This window comes from Harmonia axyridis, chromosome 1 (genome assembly GCF_914767665.1).
Source record: "Harmonia axyridis chromosome 1, icHarAxyr1.1, whole genome shotgun sequence".
Lineage (NCBI taxonomy): Eukaryota > Metazoa > Arthropoda > Insecta > Coleoptera > Coccinellidae > Harmonia > Harmonia axyridis.
Genome location: NC_059501.1, coordinates 33232520 through 33259147, shown reverse-complemented (window position 1 = coordinate 33259147; position 26628 = coordinate 33232520). Strand labels below are relative to the sequence as shown.

Genomic DNA, 26628 nt, shown 5'->3' with positions numbered 1-26628 from the left:
ATATCATTCCTTCATTTCAACCGAAACCATGACACATATTTTCACCCCTTTGAGTTGAAGGCAAACAAGGACAATAGGTACATATTCCGTGTTTGCATCTTTGATTATTAGTCCAGGCATCAGGTCGAAAAAATTAGGTCGAGCTGGAAAAAATTTCCAAGTTAATAACATTTTTATAGTATAAGCTTGGATATTTTATAATGCCAATACTGAGTTTTCGATCTCGTGGCTATAAAAATCAGAATGAAGAAATAGGTATTGAGAAACAGCATTTTGAAAAAACGACTCATACTAAAACATGTGAATTTTAGTTGAAGAATAGTTATTTATAATACAAGTGCAGAAGGCATTGATATTCTTCCACGAGTTCAAAATTCAAAAACGAGCCACGAAGTGGCGAGTTTTGGAATGAACGAGTGGTAGAATGAGCCTTCTGTACGAGTATTATCATTGTTTAAGGAGAAGATAGTTAGTTACTTCGGTTCAAATATCATTGGAGGAAATTGGGCAATATCGTTAGAGGGCGCCACTCCGGAAGAGGCCCAACATGATGGGTTGCCTATGTGCAATGTTGAAAATTCAGACGAGTAATAATTTTTGGGTATGGTGAACAACAGATGTCTCTAGTGCGTTTCTTGTTCAATCTTTATTCATCTTTCTGTCGTCGAGCAGGCATCGGAAGAAATTCTCTTGGCCGCAATACATTTTTATTACCCTTGCCGCATGCCGGCTAGCTGCATGAAAAAGGGTAGAGCCTCAGAGTAAGAAGTAAACTGTTTACTTCTTACTCTGAGGGTAGAGCTATTGTTCGAATCGTATTTTTGGTCATAATATTGTTTTAAAAGCTTCGTCGCCCTACCTTCAGACTGAAATAAAAAAAAAAATTGGCACGGGAAAAAAATTAGACATTCTATCTCTGTTGACAGGTAACAAAATATAACTTTCTCGAAATTACTTTTTTTCCCGGGAAAAAAGTGAGTGTAAAGATTATACATATATCCGGGAAAAAAGTATAGTCACTTTTTTGCCGGATAAATTTCGTGAAAAGTTTTAATAATATTGTTAATTTAACTAATAAAGAATGTTATGCGTTATTTAATGAGCACACACGAAACTATTGTATTTTGTCCACCCTGTACCACTTTTAATGATCTTTTGAAATTGAGAGTAGACGCTGGTGATAAATATAAATACAGAAATAGAAAGAAACGGAATACTGATGTCGCCTACGACAATCATGGACGCCTGGTCGTTTTTCAATAATTTTCATTTTGCCCCCCCTGAGAAAAATTTCTGCGGGCGCCCATGCCTCAGTTACGAATCGATGTTAAAGTTTCATTTTATTCAAATATGTGATAGCCTTTTAGAAATAACAGAAAATGATACTTTCAACATAAAAACTAGACATAAAGCAAGTTCTCTTTTATTAAATATTCATTCTTTTAAATTTATTTGAAGTATCATAATTTCTTATGACGTTTCATTCCAGATTAATATTGTAAGCAACATGATGCAAAGTGAAGCGATTGACATTAAAGTGTGCCAAAACCATTTGAACAATTTAGTTGATCATTTCAAAAATTGTAGGGATGATAATGTTCTCGAGGAAAACTTGCGGGAGCTGGAAAACTAGCGGCTGTTCTTGAGATAGCTCAAGATTTTTCTCCATTATATACTGTAAGACGAAAGTATAAACCAAAATTGTTCGATTATGAACAGACGGAAGATCCAAAAATCGCTTTTAAAATAAATTTCTTTTGGAAAATAATGGATCAAACACTAAGTTCCTTAAATAGTAGATATAACGTTAACGTTTTTTGTTTTATTTGTGATATTCTTAAATTAAATGACAAATATCTATTGAAATGCTGTCATGCTCTTCAACAAAAGCATAACTGATGACATGAAAAAAAGAGACTGAAATGAAAGAAAATGATTTATTCAACGAGATAAGAGCCCTAGGATTGTTTTCATTATCTGAAGCGAAAATCCTCTTGAAATTCTACAATATATTTTTGAAAATAATCTAACTTCTTCTCTACCGAATCTTAGTATTGCCTCAAGAATCCTTCTCACTTTACCTGTGTCCTGTGTCTGTTGCTTCTGGTGAGAGATCATTCACTGAACTAAAAATTTTTAAAAACTATTTGAAGTCTACCATATCTCAAGAAAGATTTTCTGGATTAGCAATCTTAGATATAGAGCAAGAGATACTCGATAAAATTGATTGATTGATAATATAAAAGAATTTGCAGCAGCCAAATCTAGAAAAACATCCATTCAATTTCTGGATTGATCCTAATTAAATGTTTATGCCTTTATGAATAATTTATAGAAGAATACAGCTTAAGTTTTGAAACACATTTGAAATGTATTATGTTACAAATAACACCATAAAGTTCTTAAGACAATGAAGGTTGCTGATAGATTTTCAACCATTCTATACTAAATTCTCGACAAAACTTCAAAAAAAAAATTTCCGATTATACAGTAGTACTTTTCTCCACCTCCCCCTTCGACGGGCGCCAAAATATGTTCCGCACGCGGGCGTTGATGTCCCTTGCGGGGGCCCTGAGCAATATTATTCAATGCTTAACGCCGATCTGAGAGGGGAAACTTATATGGAATTTTATAATTTTATTTTTCATGAAAAATCTCTTTGCAAACCAAAATTCGATATAATTTGAATCAAATATTCAGCTGAAAAAGTCTTATATGTATATTCATAAATTAAACATTCACGTCCTATCACAAAACAAATGAGATTTTCACAAAAAAGAGAATAGTTTTTTTAAATCAAATTTTCTTTTTCTTTTGGCAGTATTCCAATATTTTAGTTACCTATTTGAGGTAGATAACCTTGACATGAAACTATTCACTGATAACAATTTTACATAATCAATTAATTAAATTTAAAATTCTCTTTTCGAAAAACTAAAAAATAGTCTTATACTTATTTTTCTCCAATCACAGTATTTCTTTTCAAACGCAAATCAGATCATACATTCCCTTCACGATTTTCATTTCAGATAATCCGGTCCAGAGATATCGTGATCACCGCAAAATTGGTTTTTTTTGCGGAGCTCTAGGAGATCGGCCATAGCAACATTCGCGAAGATTATTTTGACAAATAAAAAATATGTTAATATATTATAAGGTTATTATAATATGTACACCAATTTTCAAATTAATAAATTGAATAGTCTGCGCGAAAAAAATTCTTGAAAATCCGTCTTTTTGAAGCCTTCTAACTGTATGTAAGAATGAGCGAAATCCGATAACAAAAACAAACCCCGTTACGACCAAAGCAATAAAATCCCAAGCTCGAAACCTGGGTCATAAACATCGAAGTGTTTCTACTTTACTTGGCTCCGATTATTTACTCTTCACGTCAAGTTTTGTACCCAATGTAGAAACCTCTTTACCGACAAATGATTATAGAAATAGCCGCCTAGAGGGCGCATTAGGATGGACCCCAAAAATTCTGAGTTTGCCACATAATTCTAATAGGTACCGCCACATACGCACATCCAATGCCCTTTGCAGGGCGAGTAACCAACTATCTTCTCCTTAAACAATGGTATTATCATTGTTTAAGGAGAAGATAGTTGGTTACTCGCCCTGCAAAGGGCATTGGATGTGCGTATGTGGCGGTACCTATTAGAATTATGTGGCAAACTCAGAATTTTTGGGGTCCATCCTAATGCGCCCTCTAGGCGGCTATTTCTATAATCATTTGTCGGTAAAGAGGTTTCTACATTGGGTACAAAACTTGACGTGAAGAGTAAATAATCGGAGCCAAGTAAAGTAGAAACACTTCGATGTTTATGACCCAGGTTTCGAGCTTGGGATTTTATTGCTTTGGTCGTAACGGGGTTTGTTTTTGTTATCGGATTTCGCTCATTCTTATATACAGTTAGAAGGCTTCAAAAAGACGGATTTTCAAGAATTTTTTTCGCGCAGACTATTCAATTTATTAATTTGAAAATTGGTGTACATATTATAATAACCTTATAATATATTAACATATTTTTTATTTGTCAAAATAATCTTCGCGAATGTTGCTATCGCCGATCTCCTAGAGCTCCGCAAAAAAAAACCAATTTTGCGGTGATCACGATATCTCTGGACCGGATTATATGAAATGAAAATCGTGAAGGGAATGTATGATCTGATTTGCGTTTGAAAAAAAAAACTGTGATTGGAGAAAAATAAGTATAAGACTATTTTTTAGTTTTTCGAAAAGAGAATTTTAAATTTAATTAATTGATTATGTAAAATTGTTATCAGTGAATAGTTTCATGTTAAGGTTATCTACCTCAAATAGGTAACTAAAATATTGGAATACTGCCAAAAGAAAAAGAAAATTTGATTTAAAAAAACTATTCTCTTTTTTGTGAAAATCTCATTTGTTTTGTGATAGGACGTGAATGTTTAATTTATGAATATACATATAAGACTTTTTCAGCTGAATATTTGATTCAAATTATATCGAATTTTGGTTTACAAAGAGATTTTTCATGAAAAATAAAATTATAAAATTCCATATGATATAAGTTTCCCCTCTCAGATCGGCGTTAAGCATTGAATAATATTGCTCAGGGCCCCCGCAAAGGACATCAACGCCCGCGTGCGGAACATATTTTGGCGCCCCTCGAAGGGGGAGGTGGAGAAAAGTACTACTGTATAATCGGAAATTTTTTTTTTGAAGTTTTGTTGAGATTTTGTATAGAATGGTTGAAAATCTATCAGCAACCTTCATTGTCCTAAGAACTTTAAGGTGTTATTTGTAACATAATACATTTCAAATGTGTTTCAAAACTTAAGCTGTATTCTTCTATAAATTATTCATAAAGGCATAAACATTTAATTAGGATCAATCCAGAAATTGAATGGATGTTTTTCTAGATTTGGCTGCTGCAAATTCTTTTATATTATCAATCAATCAATTTTATCGAGTATCTCTTGCTCTATATCTAAGATTGCTAATCCAGAAAATCTTTCTTGAGATATGGTAGACTTCAAATAGTTTTTAAAAATTTTTAATTCAGTGAATGATCTCTCACCAGAAGCAACAGACACAGGACACAGGTAAAGTGAGAAGGATTCTTGAGGCAATACTAAGATTCGGTAGAGAAGAAGTTAGATTATTTTCAAAAATATATTGTAGAATTTCAAGAGGATTTTCGCTTCAGATAATGAAAACAATCCTAGGGCTCTTATCTCGTTGAATAAATCATTTTCTTTCATTTCAGTCTCTTTTTTTCATGTCATCAGTTAGCTTTTGTTGAAGAGCATGACAGCATCTCAATAGATATTTGTCATTTAATTTAAGAATATCACAAATAAAACAAAAAACGTTAACGTTATCTACTATTTAAGGAACTTAGTGTTTGATCCATTATTTTCTAAAAGAAATTTATTTTAAAAGCGATTTTTGGATCTTCCGTCTGTTCATAATCGAACAATTTTGGTTTATACTTTCGTCTTACAGTATATAATGGAGAAAAATCTTGAGCTATCTCAAGAACAGCCGCTAGTTTTCCAGCTCCCGCAAGTTTTTCCTCGAGAACATTATCATCCCTACAATTTTTGAAATGATCAACTAAATTCTTCAAATGGTTTTGGCACACTTTAATGTCAATCGCTACACTTTGCATCATGTTGCTTACAATAGTAATCTGGAATGAAACGTCATAAGAAATTATGATACTTCAAATAAATTCAAAAGAATGAATATTTAATAAAAGAGAACTTGCTTTATGTCTGGTTTTTATGTTGAAAGTATCATTTTCTGTTATTTCTAAAAGGCTATCACATATTTGAATAAAATGAATCTTTAGCATCGATTCTACTTGACCATCTAGTATCACTTAGGGGTTTTAGACGTAACTGAGGCATGGGCGCCCGCAGAAATTTTTCTCAGGGGGGGCAAAATGAAAATTATTGAAAAACGACCAGACGTCCATGATTGTCGTAGGCGACATCAGTATTCCGTTTCTTTCTATTTCTGTATTTATATTTATCACCAACGTCTACTCTCAATTTCAAAAGATCATTAAAAGTGGTACAGGGTGGACAAAATACAATAGTTTCGTGTGTGCTCATTAAATAACGCATAACATTCTTTATTAGTTAAATTAACAATATTATTAAAACTTTTCACGAAATTTATCCGGCAAAAAAGTGACTATACTTTTTTCCCGGATATATGTATAATCTTTACACTCACTTTTTTCCCGGGAAAAAAAGTAATTTCGAGAAAGTTATATTTTGTTACCTGTCAACAGAGATAGAATGTCTAATTTTTTTCCCGTGCCAAATTTTTTTTTTATTTCAGTCTGAAGGTAGGGCGACGAAGCTTTCAAAACAATATTATGACCAAAAATACGATTCGAACAATAGCTCTACCCTCAGAGTAAGAAGTAAACAGTTTACTTCTTACTCTGAGGCTCTACCCTTTTTCATGCAGCTAGCCGGCATGCGGCAAGGGTAATAAAAATGTATTGCGGCCAAGAGAATTTCTTCCGATGCCTGCTCGACGACAGAAAGATGAATAAAGATTGAACAAGAAACGCACTAGAGACATCTGTTGTTCACCATACCCAAAAATTAATACTCGTCTGAATTTTCAACATTGCACATAGGCAACCCATCATGTTGGGCCTCTTCCGGAGTGGCGCCCTCTAACGATATTGCCCAATTTCCTCCAATGATATTTGAACCGAAGTAACTAACTATCTTCTGCTTAAACAATGGTATTATACATTATTTTCTCTAATTCATTGCATTTTCATTGAAATTAATGAAATATTTCCATAAATATAATTTAGTGATTTTTGCATTGAAAAATGTTGGTTGGCAGAACTGATTTCTTTAAGGCAATTTGATGAATTGACAGATAAAGCCGTAGCGGAAAGTTCGGAGTTCCAACATAGAATAATAAAATATAACCATGAAAACTGTGCGTTTCTGATATATTCTCGCACGATTTTGTTCTACAAGATGTGGAAGAATGAACGGAAAAACCACAGAATTAGAGAAAGCATATTTTTGAGCTCATAAATTGAGTGTTCGATATATCAAAGTATACCATACATAGTACGTAGCTTCTAAGCCAGCAGATCTACCTGGTTGGGATATCAGCATAGCTGGTATATATGTTGAATATTGCATCTTTCTACGACATCACAATATCTTACTTTTTTCAGATTGAGTTTTTAGTCCCTTTTCGATTGAAAAGCATCGTTTGAGGGAAATTTTCAAATAGATTTGATGTTCGTTCTCTTAAATCGGTTCAATTTTCTGCGTGGAAACGTACATCAAAAGGAAATCGATGGTTAAACAGGAATCACCTTTGCCGGTCCGATTTGTGGATCAGATTTTGAGTTTTTTGAATACCTACTTTTAATATTCATATTGTATGAAAAGTACTTATTCAGCAGGAAATATTTGAATCATTTATCAGTTATAATAGTCCTTAATACCTTTAGGCATAGGCACTTGATAGGGGGACCTCTCCTGAGGTAAATTTGATTATAGCACCAAGTTTCAGAAAAGAAGAGATTTTTCCAATTTGGTTTGGAGGAAGGGGTATGATGAGAAAGCGGGATTGGATTATATAAATCAACATTCTGATCGGAAAATTGATAAGAAAAATTTTTCAGAAGCCGCCCCAAGTGGCAATAAAATTCGGCAACGTTTAGCAAAGAGAATGCCGACAAGCCTAATTGGTGCATGTGCTTTTTTCACCAACAATAACTCGCAAACAGCTTCATGAGGGGATTCCGCGACATCTAGATATTTAAGAGTATAATGCATAATGCAGCCCTTTTTATATTTTTTGATGTCGATTGAATTTGTCAGTATTCCTTTCTGTCGTTGCTGGACGAATTAAATCCTTGAATTCTGCCCCCCTTCCTGCCTCCCCCAAGTGACAGCCCTATGCAAACACCTACTGCATTTTCATGAGATTCCTAGGAAAATCAGACTTCAAATGATGTGTTCTCTATCTTATAACTACACTCATCTTATCTAAGTATATATAAAACCGCTTGCACATATACGTCAAACTTTAAACGTAAAATCACAGCCCAAACGGGACCATCTAGAGCAAAAATGACAAGAATAAGACCCCCCTCAAAATCGTCTGGAGATCCCGGGAAAAATCCCAAACCTTCGATTCTCCCCGCGGTTTTCGAGTATACGGGGTGTTTCGGATCATTTTGACATTTCAAGTCCCATATTTCTGTGGTATCTGTGGACAATTTGGCTGTCAGTGTCATGTTAATAATAAATATTCCATTTCGATATATGAAAGTTCTTGAAAAAGTTTGCAGTTTCCAAAATTGTTATTCAATATTTAAATAAATGCCGACAGATAAAATGCAAAGTCTTCGGCGAATCGAAAATTCGATAGATATTTGTCAAAATTTGGAAATGAACATTGATATCATCATCGAATGCATTTTCCTCAACTCAGGTTCGTTTGAAGGGTTTGTATTATTTGGATGAATGTTACTTTATTTCAGGAATTTTTCGTTTATTTTCCACAAACTATAAAACTACATTCCCTTTCGTGAGAATTTGAATTTATTGCGACAGAAGATGGAACTACCAAAGAGAACAGAAGCTTCATTCATCAATTCAGTCTTGGATTGGAGTAAAAGTTATGCTACTATGAAACAGTATTAAACAGATAGAAAAACTCCTTATAGATAATTCACAATTGGCTTTATTACTGGAAAAAAAGAGCCAAGTTAGTCAGATAACAGTCGAAAGTTTCCATGTGTTTTTTGAATATCTAAAATATACACTTTTACGACAGAGTAGTGCAAAAATATAAGTGACCACTCCGTTTTTGAAGAATTTGAGTGCAGTGCTGTTGAATTTATAATGAATAAGTCAAATCTTTCATACTAATAATTTCAACTATATATACCCTGTTATATTATTTTCCGCCCAACTGAAACATGTATTAATAAACCTTGGAAATTAGAGACTCTCAAACTTATAACCTGATTTCTCAAAAAGGTTTTACCAAGATGAGATATTATAGGTAATTGCTTATGAGGTAACATAGGCCATGGGTATTTGAAAGGCAAGTCTATTCATTATGTCTCTTTTTAGTTGGTTTATTATAGCTATACTGAATATTTCTAAAAATAACATTCACTTTAGATGTGAATTAATTAAATTTGGACTTATGCATCATATATGACTATGAAATTGAGAAAGACATATTCTTCTAAATTCCATTATTAAGTCTTTTGAATAGTACTTTGAAGATATTGATTTCAATAACGTATGGAATATATCAGTTGAAATACTAGTCAAAATGTTACGACAGAAATAAATTTTGAAGGATCATTCAGTATATGAAGAATTTTAACATGGCAGTCACTTTCGAAATTGGTATCAATTTTGCAGCAATTCAATGAAGGTATAAAATACTTTAAAAAGCAACTATTTATTGAAAATTTCTATGTCATGAATGATCAAATTTGTATACAAATGTAGATACCTACCTATTTGTTCACTAAAGTTTCCAATCTTTTAATCGTTATAGGAATAGGTGCTATATGGCCATTTCAAAAATGCTATCCTACTGATTTATTCATTGCTTTTCATTTTGGTAAAAATTAAATTTTTCATTGATTCAGATCCAAAGTTAACATTTGAAAAAATCAAGTCAAACCCACTAATATGGGTCAATAGTATTGGCCGATACAATTTTAGTACCGATTTCAAATACTCAGTTCCTTTTGACTGAAGTAAAAATTGAACAATGATCTTTGTATCTTGAAATGAGTTTTGCATTTTTCCAGTGTTCAACAATGAGATAATTATTAAATTGACTCAAGAAATTAACAGAGTATGCTATATCAGGACTAGTTAATACTGCTAAAGATGTTAATAAACCTATTAATTTCTTATATGGTTCATCATTACAACTCTCTTTTGTTGAATCAAAATTCAATTTAGTTTTCACATGTTCACAATCAGACATGTTGAATTATTGCAATACATATTTGAATAATATAATCGATAGCTTTACTACCTTTTCCATAATTTCTAGTAATATTCATCCCTAATCATTTTTTAGCTTCCCCCAATTTCTTAATCATAAAATTTTCTATCAGAAAATTAATTCAGAATTAACATTAGTTAAAACAAAAAGTCATCCACGTACAATGCAACAATAGTAAGCCAATTATTTTTTGATTTATGTAAATACTATGATCAATTGTTGATCTTTTGAAACTTATATCTATCAAAATTTTATTTACTATATAGGACATAAATTGCCCTGTTTAATTCACTTCTGAGTAAAACCCAGAGCCACAAGTCTCGTTCTATAACATAGCATCAATACAATCTTCAGATACTAAAAAACTCCTCAGTTCGTCAGGAATTTCCAATAGGTCCTTCAAATTGTTGCAATTATATTGTATTTCTTCACAAAATATGGAATAGAAGAATAATTTGCTGCTCAACTGAAAAATGTATTGATAAACCTTGGAAATGAGGGACTTCTTATAACCTGATTTCTCAGATATGGGTATCCGAAAGGTAGATCTATTATTCATTCTGCCTCTTTTCAGTTTGTTTATTACAGCTATACTGAATATTCCTAAAACAAAAATCTCACTGTAGGTCTTTTCATAGATCTTATCGAACGATTATGTAAATTCAATATTTGTCAAAACTGAAAATAAACATTAAATGCAATTTCTTTATTTCAGGTAATATTTCTATTAATGAGTCAATTGAATAAATGTAACTTCATTTTAGGGCTCACAAGTAAATATCCAATGGAATGATAGCCCTTAAAATATATCTATTATTCATTTTGAATTGACTTACAAGAATATCAATATTTTCATCGGCAAGACATAAAACCACAAATTTTCTTTCAAAGTTGAAATTCAGAGAAAAATATGCTAATAATTGTCTATTGTAACTATTAAATAAACAAAAAAAGGACCATAAAAAGTATTACAACTTAACTAACAAACATAAACTTTTTTTGTCAATTTTTCCCACCCAATCATCAATTAAATTTGGACTTATGCATCATACATGTCTCTATAAAGAAGAAATGTGCTAATTTAAAATCTTAATGTTGGGATTATATTATTATTCAATATTCTCTAAAAATTTTTTACAAACCTATAAGCATGAATAACTTTCTTGAAAGACTGACGCTCACATTTTGATTATTCATTTCTCCCAAATTCTTCAAAGAAAGAATTTGCCATTTCTGGAAAAATGAGATCTGAGAATTTGGTTGATATCGGTTATTTTTTATTCATTATTAAAGAATACAATATACGATTTATATTTCAACAAATTTTTAAGACATGCGTATGACTGACATTATGATCATAGAGAAATCTTTGTTTATGGTTATGACTGCGTTCGGCAAATCCACACTAGGGATGGGCAAAGGTCAGAAAACTATCGATATCTATACAGGGTCTTTCACGAGGAACCTCACCCATATTTATACGGGAAACTACTGAACGTATTTTCATGAAATTCAGCACTTATAAGTATTTCACGATGCTGATGAAATCTAAAATATTTTCAAGGCATGAGCACCTCCGGTTTTTCCGGAAATGACGTCAACTTCCGTTTTTCAAATTAGAACACCATTTTTTTATTGCAGAAATAGATTCCTTAGAAAATTTCAAGTTATTTTGATGTAACATTTTTCAGTTTTGGTTGGAAAATTCTCTCTGAGCGGGAAAATTCGAAAAAAAAATCGAAAATAGAGCTCCGCTGAAACAAGAATAACTTCGAGGTTTTTGGATGGAAAATTTTCATTTTTGGGATTTTTCAGGATGTAAGATTGATGTATCCACTTTAAAAATCGAAATCGCGATTCATGATACAGGGGATGAAAAAATCGCTTTCAAAGTTAGGGATGACAAAATCGTGAAAAATCAATTTTTTCAAATTAGAACCCCATTTTTTTATGGCCGATATTGAATCTACGTTAAAAAATAATGTGAGTGTATGCATCACACCCTTGCCCTAAAATGGATATTTTCTGAGTTATTCACAAAAAACTGTTTTTCATCTTGAATTTTCAGCTATTTCTTTTCCCTTCACGCCAAAAAGATGAAATTTTCAGGAACTGTTATCTGAACCATGCTGTAGATTTTTCACCCCTTCTTGAAACCGACTTCAAGTTACTATTAGGAGAACCAGGGCAAACTCTCGCAGTTATAACTAGAGAATTTCTCAAGTTTGTCATGGTTCTGTGGTATCTCTCGTTGGTCTGGGTCGGTCAGGAAACCTCTCAATGAACAGTCGAATCGTTCTATCTACAACTTTATTACATTCTCCATGCAGTAGAATGAGATTTAAATAATCTTCATTGGTAACATTAGGCATAGTGATTGATTTTATAACTTAATACGAATTATCACCAAATTAATAGTAAACACAAAATGCTACTGAATAAAGAGGAATTTGGCAGATGTAATTAATGATACTATTATTAAAAAAAAAGAATGTAAAACATGGTAAGTTTTTGCATATGGTTCATAAGGAATTATTTATTTATCACTGGAGAGAAAACCGATGGCCGATTAGTTGAAATAAAGAGGTTTCCGATACAAATTCAAATCAAAATTCGCCATCTATTTAGGAACAACCTGTAACTTTTTTCTCTTGCATATTAGGATAGTAAAATCTAAAACATGGTTTAAGTAACAGTTCCTGAAAATTTCATCTTTTTGGCGTGAAGAGAAAATAAATAGCTGAAAATTCAAGACGAAAAACAGTTTTTTGTGAATAACTCAGAAAATATCCACTTTAGGGCAAAGGTGTGATGCATACACTCACATTATTTTTTAACGTAGATTCAATATCTGCCATAAAAAAATGGGGTTCTTCTTTGAAAAAATTCATTTTTCACGATTTTGTCATCCCTAACTTTGAAATCGATTTTTTCACCCCCTGTATCATGAATCGCGATTTCGATTTTTAAAGTGGATACATCAATCTTACATCTTGAAAAATCCCAAAAATGAAAATTTTCCATCCAAAAACCTCGAAGTTATTTTTGTTTCAGCGGAGCTCTATTTTCGATTTTTTTTCGAATTTTCCCGCTCAGAGAGAATTTTCCAACCAAAACTGAAAAATGTTACACCAAAATAACTTGAAATTTTCTAAGGAATCTATTTCTGCAATAAAAAAATGGTGTTCTAATTTGAAAAACGGAAGTTGACGTCATTTCCGGAAAAACCGGAGGTGTTCATGCCTTGAAAATATTTTAGATTTCATCAGCATCGTGAAATACTTATAAGTGCTGAATTTCATGAAAATACGTTCAGTAGTTTCCCGTATAAATATGGGTGAGGTTCTTCGTGAAAGACCCTGTATATTGTATCGATAATTTCTGACACTATCGAAATGTATCGAAATATGTAAGAGTAAAATATCGATATATATCGCTGTGATATTTTGGTGTGAGAAAATTCTGTTGATTTGAATAAAGTTTTTCTATCATAGAGGATAATAATAAGATTCAGATGACAAGATTCAGTGGAAAACGACATATTTAGTAGTTTGCTTCCATTTTTATGGAGTATTTTGTCCTCCTGAACATTTATAGGGACATTGATGTTGACGAGGACGCTGTGATTACAAGGTTTTCAAAGGGTTCAAAGTTTTAAAGACCAAATTAGATTTTGTGATGTAGTTGCCAATTGTCTTCTTTTTTTCATATTAAACAATCTAATTTTTTTTAAATTTCTACCTGAATGGTTAAAACCCTGATAAGTAAATAATGGCATTATAATACAACAAATACATAAGGGTACAACTTTTTTTGCGAAATTCGAGGCTTTATTGTAAAAAACTGGTTATACATTTATAATTCAAAGTATTGCCCATCGCTGGTCACTACTTTCTCCCATCTTTCGGACAGCGTACGAATTGAAAGAACTGATCATCTTTTGAAGCGATCCACGAATCGATTCAAGTTTTTACTTCTTCATAAGATCGGAAGTGTTGGTCAGCCAGGCCGTGTGCTATTAATTGAAACAAGTGATAGTCCGTGGGAGCAACGTCTGGAGAATACGTCGGGTAGGGTTGTGGGGTAGGAATTCCCATTTTAACGTTTCCAAGTATATCTTGACTACTTTCGCAACATGGGGTCGAGCATTGTCATGCAGTCAAATCAATTCATCTTCTCTCTCGTTGTATTGCGACGGTTTGTTTTTCAATGCTCGGTACAAACGCATTAATTGCGTTCGATAACGATCGCCTGTGATTCTTTCAGTCATAATACACTACGCCGAGCTGGTCCCACCAAATACTGAGCATGACCTTAGAACCGTGAATATTCGGTTTGGCCGTCGATGTGGAAGCTTTGTCAGGATATCCTCATGATTTTATGCGCTTGGGATTATCGTAATGAACCCATTTTTCGTCTCCAGTCCCAATCCGATGCAGAAACCCCTTCCGTCTTTTTCTTGCAAGCAGCTGTTCACAAGTAAATAAACGTCGTTCAAACACCTCGCGGCTTCAACTCGTACCGCACCCAATTTCCTTGTTTCTGAGTCATTCCTATGACTTTCAGGCGTTTTGAAATGGCTTTTAGTGTCACTCCTATTGATCCTACAATTATTGTTGCGTTTGACATGAGTCTTGATCAATTATTGCCTCCAATTCTGCATCTTCAAAAAACTTCTCTCTTCCACCGCGATGCTGGTCTTCGACATCAAAATCACCATTCTTGAAGCGTTGAAACCACTCATCTATATCTTTATTTATTTAATCAAACAGAACAAGCCATTTTACAGATGTACCAGAAAATAACTAAACCTAGACATAAACAATATCGTTGGTACGTTCTTCCACCAATATCGTTCTCACTATAGGTATTTGAAAGCATTCGATGAACCTCAGCCGCGGATTTTTTCATATTTTAATGGAAAATTGAAACCTCCCGCAAATGAGGAGAATTTGGCTCGTAAGCTAACATGGTTAATCGTGAATAACTTTATGATGCAGACACAAATCGACTAACATGTCAATGGCGTTATGTTCACAAATACCTAAACTTATTGTATGACATCTACGATATATTTATTTCTACTACCACTTACCGTTACAGCCATCTATTGCAAAACGGCGGACGCAAAGTTGTACGCCTTATATAAATATTCATATGAATATCTAAATATAAATATTTTTGAGAGGTAAGGCTTGATATCGGTATAATCTGGGATTTGGTCCCATAGAAATACTCGAAGCACATAACGGCGAACCCCCTCAAAATTTAAGGCTAGGACCGCCCTTGATTTGTCGTCATGGAAAGTTATTTGCATCAAATATTTTCATGTGAGCAAGGGCGAAACGGTATGTTCTAGGAAAGAAGTCATATAGAATTCTACCCTAGAATCAGCATAGGATACCGAGTGAATCGTCTAAAATCAGCTAACGATACAAGGTTTCCAAAAAAAATCTTTTATTTTCTAGAGGGATACCCAGTGAAGGATCTACCGGCATAGTGACGGGGTCCAAGGGGCGGAGCCCCTTCGGCGAGCAGAGCGAGTCTTCATCTAGATTGGTTGCTCTTATATCATTTATATTCATTTTAATAAATTTTCAGGTAGAGTTTTTGTAACTCTTTTTGGATATCCAGCAAAATGTCAACAGCGCGGCGTATCTCATGCTTGCACCATTTCGATAGCTTGCTGGATGGCTGGAGGTACGAGTTATTCTGGTTGTGGAGCTAGTTCTTGGATTGTGGCATGTTGTGTACCCCCAAAGAAAAAACGCCAAAAAGAGGATAAAACAGAAAATCTGAGTTCGAAGTGAGTATATTAATTAAAAGTAAGCCTCCTATTTGTGATGATGAATTTATTTCGAACATAACACTTGAAAAAAGCAGTGAATGAACTAGTTTTCCATAATATGTACAGGGTGGGCAAATTTCGATGTTTTAGCACTACAACTTTTGAACCAGAGGAGATAGACAAAATCTGATACCCACTTCTCGATCTCTTTTTCTGAGAAACTAACAAGGGTAGTATTCATTTTTGGCCACCTTCTTTTGTTTTCGAGTTATAAGCGAAAATTGGAAAAATGGCGATATCGAAAAACAGTTATATCTCCGCTAATACTCATGATAGAGCTCTGAAGTTAAAACATTATACAGGCACTTTTTTACGTAGAATCCAGTGGCGTGCTCGTATTTTCAAAAGGGTTTTTAATTACGAAGCTATGACCCAAAGTTATGTTTTTTTAAATGGGAACACTAGATTTTTGTGCCATTTTCTGAAAGCTTAATTTTTCCTGATTTCAAAAATATATAACATCGTATGATTCGGATCAATATAAATAATAGAAAATGGTCAAAAACCTCTTTTCACCTAAGAGTCTCAATATTTCTATGGTTTCAACTGTTGATGAACACAGAAAAATTGAGCTTTCTATAACAAGAGCAGTGTCCTTCCGTCAATCTGATTATTTCTATGCTTTTCACTTATTTCTACAAAATTCGAATCTAGATATGTTTTATAAATTTTTTATCTAAAAATTGATTTGGAAATAACGGAGAAACCACAAGATCGAATTTTTCAATCGAAAGAGTTGTAATGAGATGCATGTATCAGGAGATTATTTACATAGGTCTCCAGAATCAATACGCACAAGTACCAATCCATTTTAAACAGCATATGAAACAATGCATATCTGATTGAACTCAACATTTTAATTACGAAGGGACAAACAAGAAATAATATTTCACCTAATAATGACAACAATTGCACAATGCACAGTCGACACCTCTTCTCGATATTTCAATAGACGAATATTTGAAACTGTGTTGAAGCTACCTAGGAACCTTTTTCCAAGTTCGTTTATCTTTTCGAAACTATTTGTATAAAATAAATATAGATTCGAATTTTGTAGAAATAAGTGAGAAGCATAGAAATAATCAGATTGACGGAAAGACACTGCTCTTGTTATAGGAAGGCTCATCAACAGTTGAAACCATAGAAATATTGAGACTGTTAAGGAAAAAAAGGTTTTTGACCATTTTCTGTTATTCATTTTGCTACGAATCATACGATGTTATATATTTTTGAAATCAGGAAAAATTAAGCTTTCAGAAAATGGCACAAAAATCTAGTGTTCTCATTTAAAAAAACATAACTTTGGGTCATAGCTTCGTAATTAAAAACCCTTTTGAAAATACGAGCACGCCACTGGATTCTACGTAAAAAAGTGCCTGTATAATGTTTTAATTTCAGAGCTCTATCATCAGTATTAGCGGAGATATAAATGTTTTTCGATATCGCCATTTTTCCAATTTTCGCTTATAACTCGAAAATAAAAGAAGGTGGCCAAAAATGAATACTACCCTTGTTAGTTTCTCAGAAAAAGAGATCGAGAAGTGGGTATCAGATTTTGTCTATCTCCTCTGGTTCAAAAGTTGTAGTGCTAAAACATCGAAATTTTCCCACCCTGTACACTACAATTTTCAGAATTTGTTCACAATTTCATATAAATATGTTAATAATTTATGGAGACACATATCTGGAGTCTATAAGTTAATATTTAATAGTTTCCCTATGGTTTATGTCGAACAAAACTTCAAGGATCTTTCAAGAATAGAATACCTGAACATGGGAGTTAAAGATTTGGGTTATTATTTGAACAATTTTTTTGAAATCCTCCATTCTGAGAATAGAAGTGTGAGAGTAACACTTTCATTAGCATTCCTTGAAATAAAAGGTAGATATTCTGCTAGATGCACAAACAGATATGAAATCATCCACTTGGTTGGATATCTTCACAATACATAGTTAGCACAAGTACAGGCTCACGCCTCTGTGATTATATGTTTATACCCTGTAGCTTAGAAAATAAACCATTTTATTATTATTATTAAATACCGGGGGCCAAGCGGTAAATCCAGAATGTGTTCTTTCAGCTGCATGAGACGTTTGGAGGATTGTCCATGGTTTGATTGATGTCAAATTGTATTGACACTTCTGATCAGTTAGGTTTGGCAATCCATCATAAATTGTTTAATGCTAACAATGCTTCCGAATGTGGAAATTCACTCTGAAAATAATGAATCTGTTGGAGAAATTCATAGAGCACTTCTTCTATTTCACGGTCAAAATATTTCGCCCTAAAGAGCAAGTAAATCGTGCAATTTATTGATCTTTTTTGCATTAATTTCACGTTTCTCTGTTCAATACAATCAACAAGGAAAATAAATGTGCATATCAAGGAGAAAATTGCATCTGTAGCGCGAATAATTGATGAAAACATCAAAATGTCGTTTTCAATTTCATTTGCGAGAATTAAATCCAACTGCCATCGTTTACGTCGCATTTTTGCTGAATGACCACTTGTCTCATCTCTATAGCTTAGGGTTGTCATTCATAACACGATTAGTGGAAGACTGCTTTATTAAACATATTCTATTTATCAGTCCATGCGCAGGTACACTCCATATAGGAAACATATAATATAGTCAAAGCAATAAGTTATTCTAAGAACAAATACAACTTCATAACATCTCCCTTTTTTTCAAATTAAAACATAAATCTATCAGGTTTCTTTATAACTCTGCCATACATTGTCGTATTAGGTACTGTATACAAAGTATTATCAGAAATCGAATCTTCAAATGTATCATCAGGACAAATATGAGAATCACCATCTCCCCTTTCAACAGGAAAATATTTTCATTTTCAGAGGAGTTTGGTAATGTTTCCATAAACCTACGATTTCTAGAAATCGTTGAACCATTTGATTTCTGCAAGATATATGATCTCTCTCTTGGTTTATCTATGACTTTACCAAACTGCCATTTAGTTTTGAATTTATCCTGATATCTAACATTTTTATTGACTTCAATAGTTTCAATCGTTACACAAAATTTAATTGCTCCATCTAAATCTATTTGATCATCCTGTAGTAACTTTTCACGAAGTGTTTGATTTTGTAATCCACAAGTGAAGATAACAATAACAATAACAAATCTTTATTAATCCCTTCGACATTACAAAAAGAATGATATCTTTTATAAGGCTATTTTTCAAATCACCGAATTTACAGGAACATGCTCTGTTTTTCAGATCAGTTGCATATTGTTCGATGTTTTCATTTGTCAATTGTTTTCTCGTGAAAAATCGGAATCGTTCGAATGACAAGTTTTTCTTTGCCAAAAATTGACATTCAAACTTGTTTATGATGGTTTTTATTTTGTTTTTTTCATCATCATTGGCAAAGGTGAAAGTATTGTAAATTACGAAACCTTTCTCACCTATATAATGCAGTGATTGTGCAATTTGAATCTTTTCACCTTTTTTGCCTACTTCCGTAGCAACCAAATAATTTTCGGAATTCTGTCTCCATACTCTCCAATTCTCTGAAATATTTCCGGAGAAGTCGATTGCGGGTAAACCTCTATAATCACCCATATTTCAATTTATTTTGATATTATATCCACAAACTATTATTCAATTTCTTAATACCGACTGCGCCATGTCACATCTCTATAGGTTAGGGTTGTCATTCATAACACGATTAGTGGAAGACTGCTTTATTAAACATATTCTATTTATCAGTCCATGCGCAGCTACACTCCATATAAGAAACATATAATATAGTCAAAGCAATAAGTTATTCTAAGAACAAATACAACTTCATAACAGTGCTAATTTGAAACAGGCCGATGACCATTTTCAACGAATAATTGTGTTTAGTGATGTGCATTTCTGGTTGAATGGCAATAATCAAAATTGCCATGAAGCAAAGACAATCCTCAAGCCATTAACGAATCACCATTACATCCATTAAAATTGACTGTTAGGTGCGGTTGACACGCTGGCGGCATCATCGCTCCTTAGTTCTTTTGACATGGGGAAGGAGGTACGGTGACGGTGAATAGCGATTGCTATCAAACCATGCTGACTGATTTTTTGTTTTCAAAAACTAATCGACCAAATATCGATGACATTCAGTTCCATCAAGACGTCGCAACGTTCCATAATCCAAGTCTAAGCATCATTTTATAGCAAAATCAATTTGGTGACAAATTCATTTCTACAAATGGTCCTGATGTTAACTGGTCCCTACCTTCGTGCGCCTCTCGATTACTTTTTATGATTATGTTGAGTCATTGGTTTATGCTGACAAACCAGCAACTCTAGAATATTCAAAACATACATTGAAGCCTTACGGTCAGATTTCTTGGAAAAAGTAATGAAAAATTGGATTTATCGAATTAACTATAAAAATATTCAATGGATTCAGTCCTTAGTTGTAGGAAATTCATTATGAATAGAATAAAACAAAGCGTTTTTCACTGAACTATTTAATTTTTAGCAACAATTGTTTCGCCATACTGTGTGTGTGTGTCTGACTGATAAGAGTACAGGGCTTGTAGGAAACTATTATAGCAACAAAAAACTCGACAATGACAGAAACATTTGGAGTCAAAATAGTGAGTTTTACATTTTTACATTCCTATTCAACTTGGTAATCCCCTCTCAGAGAACAGTACAAGTGTACTCCCAAAAATTTGACAGTTTCTCTGGATATGACTTGCTACCCAAACATTCTAATATCAAACGTTCATTGAAGTGTTACGATTGTAGAATTATATATATTTGGTTTTATTTATTCAGAAGAAACTATTATTATCTATTATTGTCATTTGAAATCAATGCATTCGAGTGACACCACTCTACAAGCTTGCAAATAAGTTCATAACAAATTGTTGTGAGGTCAAAAGGACTTTTTGCTGAGACCGGTCATCAGCAAATATAGACAAGATACCTGGATAGAGAAAGAATAAGGGCGGTCCCAGTACAGAGCCCCGAGGAACTCTTAGATTGATTTTACATGTTGGTGACGAAGCACCCCCCACTATAACAGACAAATTACGATTTGTAATGAAACAAGTCACCTATTTAAAAATATCCAACGAAAACCTACATTTTATGTATAGTTTTCTCTCAATGAACTCACGAGAGATAACATCGAAAGCTTGTGACAAATGAAAAAGGCCTGCGACAAAAAGCCCCTCATCAAGTTTCCTGTAAAAAAAATTGACAAATAAGAAAGCAATTGTGTGAGTGGACCTACCTTCCGTTAAACCATATTAGCTATCAGTAACAATCTTAAAACGCGACAAAAACGATATCAACCTGCCATACACAATTTTTTCAAATATTTCGGATCAAATGCTCAAAATTGAAATGGGGCGGTATTTAGCTTTGTTGCGAAGTTGCTTTTTTATGAACAGTTATCACCGAAGCCATATTCCCAAAGTAGAAAGATGGCGATTCCGCAACACAAACAGGAAGGCGATTCCATCTTTCGAAAATCCTATTCGAAAGGAAGTTACTTCTGGGAGTCGTGCGAAAATTTTCCTTTCGTAATTTCAAACGGTGTCCCCGAAGACGCGAATCGTTGTTGAGGAGGAAAAGATTCGACAAATCTACTCCAAAAAGACCATTCAACACTCTGAATCATATCACCACTTTGCCGCCTATTTGTGAAACTGGGTAGACCTAGAATAGATGGTCTTTCACCGTAAGAGGGGCGTACAAAACCGTAGGGGATGCGAGACGCACATCGCTGTACTCCCTCGAGAAGCACCTCGTCGTGAACCAAGTCCACACTCCACACAGGTCCCGCAAATTCCAAAATTGGCCTCACGTATGTTTTTATCAGCATGGAACATGTTGATGGATCACAGCCTCGGAAAGACTTCTGTAACATGTACACCATTCGGTTCGTCTTGAGCGTGGTATTAGTGATATGCTCCGACCAGGATAGCTCCTCATTTATAGTAACGCCCAAGTCAACGTGGCTTCTTGCGGAATAAATCAGTTGGCCAGCCAAGTAGTAGTTACGACGTGGGTTGTGTTTGCCGATGTGGAGAACTGCACACTTCTCAAAGTTGATGGGTAGAAGCCACTTTAGGGACCAAAGAAACAAGGTGTTCAGATCATCTTGCAAAACTTGCCCACAGTCTAGTGCATTATTGGAAATCTTAGCATCGTCGGCAAACATGAAAAGCCACGAACGAACATTGCTGGGGAGGTCAGATATGTATAAGAGGAACAAAAGTGGCGCAAGAACTGATCCCTGGGGAACTCCACTAGTTACGTTCTTTGCATCGGAAACTGATTCACCCACTCGTACGCGAAAAACTTCGCGAAGAAAGAAAAGCCTCTATCCAAAGCAATAAATCTCCCCGCAATCCAAGATGTTTCAACTTCTGTAAGAGACGTCTGTGGGGGACACAATCGATTGATTTGGAAAAATCCAAATATATGACGTCCACGGGTATATTCACGTCCAACAAACGGGTCCAGATGTCTACAGATCCCAGAAGATTAGTGATGATTGAGCGTCCCGACAAGAATCCATGGTGGCAATCAGGGATTAAATTGTTTTCAAGGGCAAATTCTCGCACTCTCTCCATCACAATACGCTCACAAACCTTGGAAACGATCGAGACAAGGCTGATCGGACGATAATTTTCAGCACTCAGGTTATCTCCTCTCTTTAAAACCGGGGTAACCAGAGAGTGTAGCCAGGATGACGGCAAGGTGTGAAAAAAAAAATCTTCGACAGTGGAGATGAAATCTTGGGAGCACAATTCTTCAGCATAGCAGCAGATATGCAATCAGGACCCGGAGCTGATGTTGTGTCGAGAGATAGAAGATGCTTCTCTATGAGTGCCTCGGGAAAATCGATCTCAGAAAGTGATAAGGATGTACGAGGAGTAGACAATGTTGGCAGTTGATCATTTTGTGATCATCTTTGATTGTTATAATTTTTCTTAAGATTTAATAAGGATTAATGTAATGAGTAGTATTTTCCTTAATTAGAGTGATATGCTTCATATTATGATTCAAATTAAATTTTACCTAATAATATCTTATTTTGACACCCAAGTTACTGATCTATATGTCAGATATAGTTGAAAAAGTTATTCATTTTCACAGAGTTCACGACTATTGTTATCATTATTAACCAAAAGTTGGTATGTTCTTAGCTTCAAGACCTATTATGCGATTCAACTTCATTCAATCTTATAGCAACATAAATATGAAGGTGCCCATTGATCTATTGATATAGCAATAAAATTGTAATCATTCCAGATTGAATGAAATATTATATTGTTATTCTCTGTAAGAAAGCATAGTAATTTTAATGGAATTATCAAAAAACAGTATAACCTCCATAGCTTCCATTTTCTGCCTTCAATACTTTTGGAAAGACTTCATGAAGAGTTTCATCTCTTTTTCAGATTGAGAGAAGAACCAGCTATTTTACAGAGACGGACAGATGAAGTGTTGGAAGAATGTGGAATATCTTCAGACAGAATATTTATGAAAAGGATTATCGGTGGAAACAAGGCTAAATTTGGACAATACCCTTGGCAAGTTTACATAAAAATTGGCTCATATCAATGTGGAGGAGTCTTAGGTAACTGAAAGCAATCAATATTATATTTCCATCCTCGTTCATTAACGTTGTTTTCTTCAAATATTTTTTTGAAAATAACACATCCTTCTATTTTTTCGTCTAGATATTGTCTTGTTCAAATATTCTCATGATTCTGTAGGCAGTTCAAGCAATATTTTTCGCGCAAAGTGTTTCATTCAAGATGTTTTCCAACAAGACATTTAACTTTGAGAAAATGCCATTTTCCAACTTCGACACCCTGTATCTGCATTGAGTTGGACTCATAGACATTTTTGTTCATAATGTCATATTCTACAAGATACGAAAAATTCTGAAGATTTAACCGTTAACAATTTTTCCATTAGGCTGCTGCCTGTTCCTTTGCAATTGTTATCATTATTTAAATCGGTTAGATTTATTGTCTCTGAAGTAGATGTCAGTTTTTTTTTAATTTTCTGCTTGAATTTTCTCTGGTTCAGGGAAAGTTACATGATTGAATTTAAATTCGAATTGTTTGTCAATGGGCCAAACCCTCAGAGTAATAAACATAAATAGACGGAGTATATGTCATTTTTAGTGAGCAAATTTTGTCCCCAACATGAACTTTCAAATTTGACATGAAGCGCGCAGAAATGAAAACATATCAGTGATATGATATTTCACTCAATTTGCGAGTTTCTCCACGAAGGACGCACTCCTTATGTCCCATAGTGAATCAAGGTTTCATATTAACTCAAAATGTACTGAAATAAATACCTAAATTTATCTGAAATTCAGAAAACAAACTTCAAGCGCGCCAAACGACGTGAAACTACCGATGACACTAGGAGAGCAATAGTTGCCAAACCTTGGATTGCAGCAGATAGATACAGAAAATAATAAATATTCTGCTTATTATAAATTCGGCAATTAGAAAAAATATCGGGTTTCAACTATTAAAATTTGCATACTTAATCGGGAATCACTAAAATAAAAATATTTCATTCAATATAATAAACATTCATAACGATATAGTAAAATTGTGGATTTTAAAATATATCACAATCCAACAACGAAATCTAACCATATTGAGGTATGTAAAAAAAAATACATCATAGTCAACTCTTTCACCAGATTCAAGTCTCATTAAGCATGATGGATTCATTTTATATAATTTTTCACAGACAACGACATCGATTTCCACAGGCAGTGTATCTCGTGCCTGTACCTACAGGCACGAGATACACTGCCTGTGGAAAATATATACTTGGAGATCGTTTAGCTGATTAGGTACCTACTTAATCAGCTAAACGATATCCAAGTGTATATTTTGCGGTGATTTAATTGATAAAATTCATTGCAAATATTGTCGCAAGTGATGTTAGATTTTCCACATTATAAAAAATTCGAGTTGAAAAATCATTATTTCTGAATGTTGATCTTATGTTATTGAGTACATTTCATTCTTGAAACAACAAAATATCAGTGATGAAATGGAAAATGAATCTCTCATTTTCATCATTTCGTTGAATTCACTGATGGAATAATTTTCCGTTCCGTAAATATAACCTCTGACCTACAATCGATCCCCAGCAAATTGCTAATTTTATCGCCAGTCGATTAATTCCTATTTGAATTCGTTTCCGACTGAATTGAACGTGGAAGGCAGAAATTACGTTCATGTTCAATCACGGTTATTTCCATCAGTTTTTCAGTTGCAATTTCCGATGGCTCAATGTTGCTACATCTCATCAAAATTTCAATCAAATTGACCTGTTCGCCATAATTTGATAATAGACACTATTAGATAATTAGCAGAATCTGCGTGGAAACTGGATAGAACATATTATAAAGTTTTAGCTATTTTGAATTCCGTTTAGGATATTGGACAAATTTTTATCTTGATAGAACCTTCCCTTTTTGTGTGGAATACATTTAAATCATTCAAATGTCCTAATAGGACTCAATAGTTCCGGCAATACCTTACCAATAACTATAAATAATAAATAAGTTTGAAGCAGAAAAAATATAACAAAAAACAGTTCATGAAATACAATCAATTTGTAAGGTACGCATCAATAAACAAATTACAACCCACAAAAGTATATACTTGTTCGTGGGGGAATAATATAAAAATCACTTGACGGATGTTCCTTCTCAAATAGTATATAGTCAGCTCATCGGTATAAACACGATCATTTTCATAACCCCACAAAAAATTACCCAATCTTGGTAGCGAATTCATAAAATCGAAACGAGAAATTACGCATTCTGGGAATTTTTCTTGCAATAAAGCCAAAACGGGTTGTGTTGTGTGGCTTGTTGCATCATCTTGCTGGAACTACATGTCTCTTCCAATTCCATAGCATTCATTCCATGCCAAAAAAATTGGTTATCATTTGGCTATGGGAATAATAATTGACGGTTTGAGTGATGCCTTCTCCATCTCCAAAGATGTACGGGCCACTTACTCCATCAGACCGAATTGCACACCATACAGTGACTCTTTCTGAATATGATGGTCTCTCGGCAGTTATATGAGGATTTTCACTGTCTCATTTTTCAATTTTGCATGGTTACATAGTCACCGAGATAAAAATGTGCTTCATCGCTGAAGAAAATCCGATGCGAAACATCGTCTTCCAAATGTTGTTGTTCACCCAATTGGCATATGTTCTACGTATTCCATGGTCAGCTAGCATTGTTAATTGAATCTTATAAGGATGGATATGCAAAACCAGATGCAAAATACGCCATATTGTGCCGTTAGAGAGGCCCAAATATTGTGCGAGTAGAGGAATGGATCAATTTTTATCTTTTTCATTACAACCTCATGGACCTTGAGACATCAATAACATCCAGTCTCTTCGAATTTTTTTCACTGTCTCACCAATTGTTGACTTAAATCTGCCCGTAATGCACGAAACGCATTCGTACGTACAGAATCATTATTTTTGTTGGAAGTTTCCACAATTTTCACACGTTGACAGGGCCCCCGCAACCGCGCGTGCACCGCAAGCGGGCGCCAAAACCTCTTATAGACCGCATGAAGAACCGATGGACCAAAGGTTTTCGAAAAAGATTCTTTCAAATTTTATCAACAATTTTTTTTCCAAACTTCGTTCTTGCAATTTATACAAGTTTCCGAACGTCGCAATAGGTATGAAATAGCCTCTCGAA

The 26628-nt window shown here is 33.9% G+C and overlaps 1 protein-coding gene across 2 annotated transcripts in view; it reads left to right on the top strand.

Annotated features, from left to right (window-relative positions):
• The window catches only part of LOC123671352 (serine protease 27), a 45224-nt gene that overhangs the window by 10230 nt on the left and 8366 nt on the right, over positions 1-26628 (top strand). For both annotated transcript variants that reach the window (XM_045605130.1, XM_045605131.1), the window contains exons 2-3: positions 15632-15836; positions 23312-23490. In XM_045605130.1, coding sequence (XP_045461086.1) covers positions 15632-15836; positions 23312-23490 — 384 coding nt within the window. The remainder of the gene's footprint in view (positions 1-15631; positions 15837-23311; positions 23491-26628) is intronic.